The sequence below is a fragment of the Dendrobates tinctorius genome, unplaced genomic scaffold (genome assembly GCF_039654945.1).
Source record: "Dendrobates tinctorius isolate UK_male_01 unplaced genomic scaffold, ASM3965494v1 ptg000143l, whole genome shotgun sequence".
NCBI lineage: Eukaryota > Metazoa > Chordata > Amphibia > Anura > Dendrobatidae > Dendrobates > Dendrobates tinctorius.
In genome coordinates, this window is record NW_027361810.1 from 31317671 (window position 1) to 31327374 (window position 9704).

The following is a 9704-nucleotide window of genomic DNA, read 5'->3' on the forward strand; positions in this document are numbered from 1 at the left end:
ATGACAATTGACAATAGTCGTGGCGAGAGGTCAGGCTTAGATCTAGGTATCATATTATAGTCCATCATTGACTTCAAAGATAACAGGATGAAAAGATGCAAAAATTTAGAATGAAAATGCAGAATGGAAACTTTTACTTCCCGGTTCTGTATCTGTGTAGGGGAGAAGGAGGAGGAGATTCAAAGTGAGAGCGGAGAGAAAGTTCTGTGGTCAACACGTTAAGCCTGGATCACACTTCCGTTTTTTTAAATCCATCCAAATCCGTCGTTTTCCGTTAAAAAACGGATCCGCCACGTTTTTGGCGGATCCGTTTTTTTTCCCTATAGACTTGCATTAGCGGCTACCGCGGATCCGTCAAAAAAACGGATCCAAACGGATCCGTTAGAATCCGTTAGTGGCAAAAAACGGAAACGGATCGGTTTGGCGGACACAAAAAATGGATGTGTGAAACAGGGCTTACGCCATAGGTTGAACTCAATGGACTTCAGTCTAACCTCAACCTTGAAAACTATGAAATTATGAAAGTCTTTTGTTGTCACCTCTCCCTCTTTCCCCATCTTCAGACTTCGGATGAACCCGTTTGTGTAAAACACAGTAAATGTTCTTGATATTGTTCATCTGAGAGAGTGGATATATGTTCCCGCTCACATTTAAATGGGTCTTTTTTGCTAGTAAAGGCGTGAGAAGATCAACGGTTTCACACGTAATCAACCCCTTTTGGAGAGTTGAGCTAAAAAATTTGCAGAACCCTGGTCCAGCCGGAGACGCCGGCATGTAAAAGGAGTTTCTAAAGGCTCTGGTTCTGTGGCCATGGACTAAATTAGCCACTGGACCAGGGTCCTGCAAACCTTTTATCCCCAACTCTAGTAACAGGTCGTCTTTAAGATCTAGTGTTTCAGTGACAAATGAGAAGATCTCCTAGCCAGAGACCAGACTAGTGCAGACGGCGCCTCCCAGTGCATCTGCAGGTGATTGACAGGTCTCTCCCATAGCAATTCTACCATTGTTGCTTATCAGACTATTTATTAATTTGTGCCTCGGATTATCATCTGGATCATAGAGCTTTTTAATCCCAGTTATGATGATATTTCAAAAGGTTTGTGCATATAGACATAGGTAACAAATCTGAAAGTTATTCTGAGCTTCCATAAAAAAAAAAACCACCCTACATTATAACTGGTTCATACAAAAAAATCCAATCCTCGGTGATCATAGGCTTTTATGTTCATATTCTATATAGCCATAGGGAATCCTAACTCTCGATATCTCATTTCCCAGCAGTACGCGGAGATGGTAAAATCCTGCGTGGATGAGGTCTGGACATCTCGGGGGCACTCCTTGACTTCCGCCCAGACGATAATATTGATTCATTTTCCATTTATCTCTAAAGCAATCTCAAAGTTTAATTCTGTTGTATTAGATGAATGTTTTTTTTCTGAGGCAGGAAGTGAATCTCGCAGCGAGTGCCCTTAAATGGCCAAACAAATTCCTCCCACTGTTTTGTCTGATGGAAGATATTCACTGTATATAAGCCAGAAAGATGCTGTAATAAAAACTTCATGTCCGATGACTGGCAGGAATACCAGGACTGTGTGAATATTGGACAATATCTCAAAATAACTGTAAATTAATTGGGTATCATCCAAGTAACTTTGGCACCATCGACCCAGAAGGGAAAGTGACTCTGATCTCCTACTCTCTTCCACTTTAATTTTGTAAGAGGAATATATGCACAGGTCACTAAACCAAAGATCGGACTAGTCTCCCAGAGAATCCCATGACTAGCTACTGTATCCATGATGTCCATATGAGCAAGGTTTGTCCATTTTTTTTTCCAGAGGAGTCATTTATACATATATTAAGCTGAGGTTTACATTTGTGATTTTATGGAACCCATCGTTGCTCAACTTTGATGTCACACTAGGCCCTTGAAATTAATTCAGCTAGTGTAAAAATGTAACAGAGAAGTGGGGGAGGAAGGGGATGTAGCTGCAGTATCTCACCTTCAGTTTGTCAATGAGACTGCATGCTGTGAGAAGGAAGAGAGATCAGATTAGCTGGGATCACAGTTTTAACATGATACCCAGAAGAGCACATCTACTCTGCAATCATGGGGAGGAGGGGGATGCAGCTGCAGTATGTTTTCCTCAGACTATCAGTGAGACTGCATGCTATGGGGGGGAGGGAAAGGCAAAAGGGGATATCAGATTAGCTGGGGCCACAGTTTTTACATGATACCCAGAAGAGCACATCTACTCTGCAATCATGGGGAGGAGGGGGATGCAGCTGCAGTATGTTTCCCTCAGACTGTCAATGCTGCATGCTATGGGGGGGAGGGAAAGGCAAAAGGGGGATATCAGATTAGCTGGGGCCACAGTTTTTATATAATACCTGGAAGAGCTCATCTACTTAGCAAACATGGAAAGGAGGGGTATGCAGCTGCCGTATCTCACCCTCAGGATGTCAGTGAGACAGCAGGCTATGAGAGGGAGAGGGATAAGCAAAGAAGGTTATATCAGATTAGCAGGAATCCTAGATTTTACATATTACCTGACAGAGCCCATGTACTCTGCAATCTTTGAGAGAAGGGGGATGCAGCTGCAGTATGTCTCCCTTGGGATGTCAGAGAGACTGCACGCTATAAAAGGGGAAAGGAATCAGCAAAGGGGCATATTAGATTAGCTGGGATCACCATTTGAATATAACACCTGGAAAAGCTCATCTACTCAGCAGTCAAGGAGAGGATGGGGATGCAGCTGCAGAATCTCTCAATCAGGATATCAATGACACTGCATGCTGTGAGAGGGAAAAGGGATCAGCAGAATAGGATATAAGATTAGCTGGGATCACAGTGCCTACATGATACCCTAAAGAGCTCATTTACTCTGAGATCATGAGGGGGATGGGATGCATGTAGTGAGAGGGATGGGGGCTTAGCAAAGAAGGTTGAAGAGCTCATCTCCTCAGTAATCATGGAGAGGAGGGGGATGCAGCTGCAGTATCACTCCCTCAGGATGTCAATGAGACTGCATGCTGTGAGAGGAAAGAATAATCAGCAGAGGGAGGTGTCAAATTCGCTGGAACCCCAGTTTTTACATAGCGCCTGAAAGAGTCCATGTATTATGCACTCATGGAAAGGAGGGGTATGTAGCTGCAGTATCTCACGATCAGGTGGTCAGTGAGACTGAATGCTGTGAGAAGTAAGAAGGATCAGCAAAAGGGGATATCAGATTAGCTGGGATCACAGTTTTTACATGATACTTGGAAGAGTTCATCTACACTGCAGTCATGGAGAGGAGGGGGATGCGGCTGCAGTATGTCTTCCTCAGGATATCAGTAAGCCTACATGGTTTGAGAGGTAAGAGGGATCAGCAAAGGGGGATATCAGATTAGCTGGAATGCCAGTTTTTACATGATACCTAAGAGAGGCCATCCACTATGCAATCATAGAGAAAGAAAATGTGCATTTCCCCAAACCAGGAAGGAAAAAGACCAGAAATCAGCAACCGCCTGATGATCATTGTGAATATGTAACATGTTAAAACGCATTTGGCAGTATATGACGCTTATTCAGGGCTGTAGATGGCGATTTATCCTGCTGCATCTAGGACGTGTCTGCAAAAATAAAAATACCTAAGACAGCTGCAAAGAAAGCTGACAAAAAAAACAAAGAGGCCAACAGTGTCTGAAGTATTTTATAGTTACAAAATATAACAGTACACCCCGGGTCATGCTACGTGAGTTCACAGATTTACCTTTTGAGAGCACCATGCACAGTGTGGTCCTAACTTCAGGCAGTCTTCACATGTCATTGTACTTCCCAGAGAACAAGTGCCTACATATCGGTACAGAAGACAGGGACATATGGGGGTCATAAAAATATTAGTGTCATTCAAAACTTCAGAGAAATAAATGGAAAATGTATCAATAGTGTCTCTGGGTGGATCATACTCTTTTATGGGGTATCCCAGGGAAAACTCCTGAGGGAGTGACCACAGCGAGTGTTAGAAGTCGTAGCCCTGCATTAGATATAGATACCAACATTACTATTGGCAGTACAGGGCCTTTTATTTCCCATCCCATAAAGTCCCCAATCCACAAAGGTCAGCACTTTTGGGTGGGATTTACAAAAAATACAGCCCTCTTCAATCCAGAGCGGGGCCAAATTTGGTGAGACTGTATTTAAAAAATTGTGACAGTCCTGGCAAATTCGGGACGGTTGACTTCTATGAGTATAACAGAGTTTTTGAGTTTTAACTGTAGTGAATCTTTTCAAATTTTCCTTTCATCCAATTGGGCGTATACCACAGAACTTCTCTGTGGGCATGGCGGTGTTTTAATTGGCCAGCATCAAAGCAGAAGAAGCAAACGCACATGAGAAGTTCTGTGGTATACGCCCAATTGGCTGAAAGGAAAATTTGCACCATTATTACTGTTGCGAAAACGTTGGAACAGAGGTGCACAGAAGAATAACAAAAAGTGTTCCAGAACTAGTGGAACAGCACAAATTGTAGGAGTTACACTGTTTAGATTAAAAAAATCATCTATAAATACTGCCTGGATTCATAGAGAAAGTCTGTGAGTCCTGTTTCCTCTGCCCAAATAAAGTATTTGGCAGATTTGTTGTTTTAATTTAAATACACTGTGTACCATGTGTGTGGCTGGGAAGCAGAGAAAGTCTGTGAGTTTTGCTCACTCCGCCCACACACTGTGATTGACAGGTCGACCTTTATACAGTACAGGCTGATACTGGAAAAGACAAAAATCATTTTGTGTGGGTGAGAGAAACAAGACTTTCAGACTTATTTTTACATTAAAATGCAAAATCAAATTCATGATATCAACACGTCCCCCTCTATTCAATCCTTTTTTTCCCGATAGGGTATCATAGAAGACCTAACATATATGCATTCATTTATGAGTGGGATGTTTTTGCAGTAAGGCCTCCAATATTCATAACATTTTGGTGATTCTACTCTTCCTCAAGTCCAATGCATACATAGGGGTATATGTAGTTCCTCTGTATGTCTTACCACTTAGTGATTGACAGCTTAGTTATCCAGTCTAGTGCAGGGGCCTGCTGAGCTATCTGTGTCTTGATTGACAGATCGGCCATCAAATCTGAGACTGGGATGTGCTGAGCTCTCCTCAGGTGCTCCCAGTTCCCTTGATTACTCAGCTACTTAACTGGGCTGGCAGTCTGAGATAGTTGTCAGCCATTGCTTCAGCTCAGTGTGGTTTGTTTTCTCTGTGTCTAGTGTTTTACTTGTTGATCTATCGCTGTCTGAGCTTGGTCCATGTTCTAACCATCCGTTTGTTTAATCCCTTTGCTCAGATCCGCCATCCTCCCGGTATTTTGACCTCTGACCATTACCTGACTACGCCTCTGTCTCTTCCAGCTGCAGCCAGTCAGTAACTGTTGAGTTACTGCAGTGGTTATGTGACATAACAATGTCATGAGACTATTGGGATACACAGCCCTGTAATCGGAGGAATGGCTCTGGTCCAGGAGGTAAGTATGCAGCATTTTTATTTTATGATGGCAGTGAAGATAATATCATTGGGTTGTACACTAGTGAACAACACTTTTAACCTTGAGTGGGGGGGGGCCTTATTTGTTGAGCCCCATAGTATCTGCTATGTTTGCAGCCCTTTTAAATATGCCTGTGCTCAGACTTAAGGTTTTCCAGATGCCCAAATCAGTGAATCAGAGCTCTCATTTGACTTTTTACACTAGATTGAGAAAAGTAAGGCACTGATTGATATGGATAATGTGGACACTTTATTATGTAAAAATGTATTTACATTTTTAGATCTCGATTCCTAATTATTCACTAGCAATGATTTCTACAGCCCATACACACTACTCGGAGATTACTTATGTATTCTGAATCTCTGTGTCCCAGTCCTGACAGTTTTTTTGATGTGATGGAAATTTTCATATTTACTTCCTCTACATGAAAAAAAAAAATCCATATGTAAATCTAGGTTAATATTGAACGTCCCGGTTTCTGTTTCTGTTTTTTCATTATATGGACATTAGCATCTTCATGTTAGTACTGCAGGAATATTTTTGGGGGGCTATGCATGGCACCATATGGGTACTGTATGGCACTATTATGTAGCAACTGTATGGCACAGTTATTTAAATGGTATATTGCACAAGGTTATGACCAATTTATGGCACACATTATATATATATATATATATATATATATATATATATATATATACACATACATACACATAAAAAACACTGACAACTTGCCAGGGGTTTGAATTTCATCCTCATGTTAACAACTGTATGCATATATGTTTTCTCGCTTTCATTGCCAACTCTGTGACCGCATGTAATCCCTTAGAGCAAAATACGATGATTATTTGCTCTTGCTGTATTTTTTACAGGTTACAACATCGTGAGTTTGAGCCCTGACCTAGGTATTATCTTACACAAATTTGTTAAACAGTAGTTTTCCAAGATATCCCGCAATATTACTGCATTAATAATTACATAAGGCTGAAAATGAGTGACAACAGAATGAAAGTTAACATGTGCAGTTTCATGGCCCGATTCACTTTCTGTGACATCCTGAGACTCATATATACAGAACAGAAGCTGTTTTACCCACTGATTCCTAGACCATCATATTTGTAATCAAACATCAAGATAGATCTAATATTGATACAGATGTAGCAGTGATGGATAATCAAACATGAAGATAGATGTAATATTGAGCAGATGTAGCAGTGCTGAATTTGCCCTTTAACTCTTTGAACTTAGTGGCCTATGTAAGAAAATAGAAAACACATCACACTTCAGCTCTGCTATAAAACTCCAGCATATTGCCTTAATACTTAACCCCAATCTTACCTTGTACGTGAGTTTTTCCATGCAGAATTAAAGCTAAGAGCCAAATCAATTCAATCCCCATTCGTTTTTACTTCGGGCTGGATAAAGATATGGAAAAAGAAAAGAAAAGAAAAAAAATTTCAATTGTTTTATGTTGCAAAAATAAATTCTCGAAGCAGAAACTGGTTCCTAAATAACATTACGTATATTCCTTGTTTCAGAACATACGAGTGCTCAAGAAAACAGGTTGAGTGAACTAAGAATGGAAGTGTACAAAGAATGAAAGTTTCCAAACAGGTACGAACACCTTTCAACTTGGACGGATGCACTTCCTTGTTTTCCTTATAAGGAATCCAGGTACACTACCTAAAGAAGGTGTGGACGCCCGGCCATGTAAAAAGACATTCTCACGGTCCTAAAGTCTACATGTGCTTCGTCAACCTGCCCCTTGGCACGGTCTTAAGACTGCAGCTCACATTTCAATCAGCACAGTCAAAACTTTGTTCTTACACTTTCAATCCGGGTAGGAATGCGGATTTTTCTTTTCTGCAAACATAGTTTTCTTAAGTGCTCAGATGAAGACTAAGGGTTAAAAGTGAAGATCGCATTAAGCTCTAGCCAAGATGGTGAAGGATATTATTATTATTTATTTTTTTTTTTTTTACTATATCAAGCCCTGAGCGGCAATGCACATGAATCTATTATGATTGCTTCTGTGCGTGCCAGATTTAATAAGACCAACATGTGATGCAGATCAATTTAATTCTGGGCGAGATGACTTTATGGCGCATGAGCCGAGGAGAAAATGATGTTTATAAGCAGATAGGCCAAAGAAGATTAGTGGAATTTTTTACTGTTTTCTTTTATTTTGTGGATGTGCCAAGTGTAGATGCCGTCCTATACTGAAGATGGCATCATGCCGACTGTTAATAGGATCTACATCTCTGTACACTGCCTGAATACACAGGGATCCTCTTGATACCAAGCATATGACAGACTGAAAATTACTGAAAGTCTAAGCCTCTGCCTGCCTGGCAAATCTTCCTCATATTCCGCCAAATGAGTTGTATGACAATAGATACCATGGTTCCCCTCTATCTATGCAAGTTGCCAGCGACTGGAGCAAGGAAAGTAAGTTGTGAACCGTTAGCTATACCTGAGGCCATTATTGAACCCATTAATGAATTATTCTTTGCTCTTTGCCCTGTTTTTTTACTTTATTTATATATATATATTGTGATAAAACACTCCGGGATCGCCTTGGCTGGGGTCAAAGGTCAAGTGCGTTCAGCATGAAACTCAGGCGCAGAGCTGGGATTCGGGTATAACTGACACTGGGTCAGGTTTATTAATGGTGAAAGCAATGCATAAAGAAATAAAACATAAAACAAATCCTTGCCTGTCCGGCACTAACTAAACAATGGACAACCTAACTACCAACTGGCGGGCTTCTCCCGTCCAGCCAAACCACAGTTGCAGTGGGCACTGCTTTCACTCACGTGTGTCTCTCACACAGACAGGCTCTCTGTGTTCCCAGGCTGAGACACTCACACAACCACCTGGCATCCTTTTATATCCACCTCCCATTATTCATTAGTAAGCAGGTGCGATACTGACCAGACTAGGCCACATAGGAAAGGAATCTGGGCGAGATATACCTGCCCTCATCCACTATTCCCACATGATTCTCACATACCCCCCCCCTCTGCTCAGACCACTCCGGTCGAGCAATGACACCCGCCAAACAGTGCACTCGGGACAGGGCATCTGCATTTCCCATCTGTACCCCTGGGCGGTGCTCCAGCGTAAAAGTGTAGGCCTGCAGGGCAAGGAACCACCGGGTCACCCGGCTATTCCGTTCCTTGTTCAAGTGCATCCACTTGAGAGGGGCATGGTCAGTGATCAGCCTGAACTTTCGGCCACCAGGTAATATTTGAGAGCCTCTAGAGCCCACTTAATGGCGAGGCACTCTTTTTCTACGACTGCATACCTTTGCTGGTGTTTATTCAGCTTCCTGCTGAGATAGAGGACTGGGTGTTCCACTCCGTCCCTCACTTGTGAGAGTACGGCCCCGATACCGGTATCAGAGGCATCCGTTTGTACCACAAACTCGCTGCGGAAGTCCGGAGTCACCAGCACGGGCTGAGAGCAAAGTGCCCGTTTTAGGCCATGGAAGGCTTCTTCAGCCGCTAAACTCCATTTAATCATGACGGAGTCCTTCCCCTTTGTAAGATCCGTTAGGGGGGTAGCGATTGCTGCAAAATTGGGTATGAACCGGCGATAATAGCCGGCGATCCCCAGGAAGGCTTGCGCCTGCTTCTTGTTGACAGGTTGTGGCCAGTCCTGAACCGCCTGAATCTTATCAACCTGGGGTTTAACAACACCCCTCCCAATTACATACCCCAAATACCGGGCTTCTTCTAGCCCGATGTGACATTTCTTGGGGTTCGCGGTTAGACCTGCCTCCCACAGGTCGTCAATCACAGCTTGTACTTTCTGGAGATGAGTCTCCCAGTCCAAGCTGTAAATGACAATGTCGTCCAAATAGGCCGAAGCGTACTGCCTATGTGGCCTCAGGACTTGATCCATCAGTCTCTGGAAGGTCGCCGGTGCTCCGTGCAGTCTAAACGGCATATACACTGTCATGATCAAGTGTGTCAGGACGCAGATGTTTCCGCAAGGCGGACCCATAACACACGTGACCCTGGATACACCGCCTCCAGTGGGGCGCATTTAAATAATAAAACGTGCAGGTGGATACGCCGCCTCCACCTGGCGAATTTAGGTATTACACGTTATACATACAATAATCAAATAATAAAGGGGGAACCTGGGAAACTTTAACAATGGTGGG

General features: G+C 42.7%; 1 protein-coding gene across 1 annotated transcript in view; it reads right to left on the reverse strand.

Moving 5' to 3' along the window:
• ITGB6 (integrin subunit beta 6) overlaps nt 1-8000 on the reverse strand; it is an 83397-nt gene extending 75397 nt beyond the window's left edge. Inside the window, exons 1-2 of the mRNA XM_073545718.1 lie at nt 6872-8000; nt 3756-3835 (exon numbers count right to left, since the gene is read on the reverse strand). Of these exons, the coding sequence (XP_073401819.1) occupies nt 3756-3835; nt 6872-6932 (141 nt within the window). The 5' untranslated portion in view covers nt 6933-8000. The remainder of the gene's footprint in view (nt 1-3755; nt 3836-6871) is intronic.
• Nucleotides 8001-9704: the final 1704 nt, after the last annotated feature.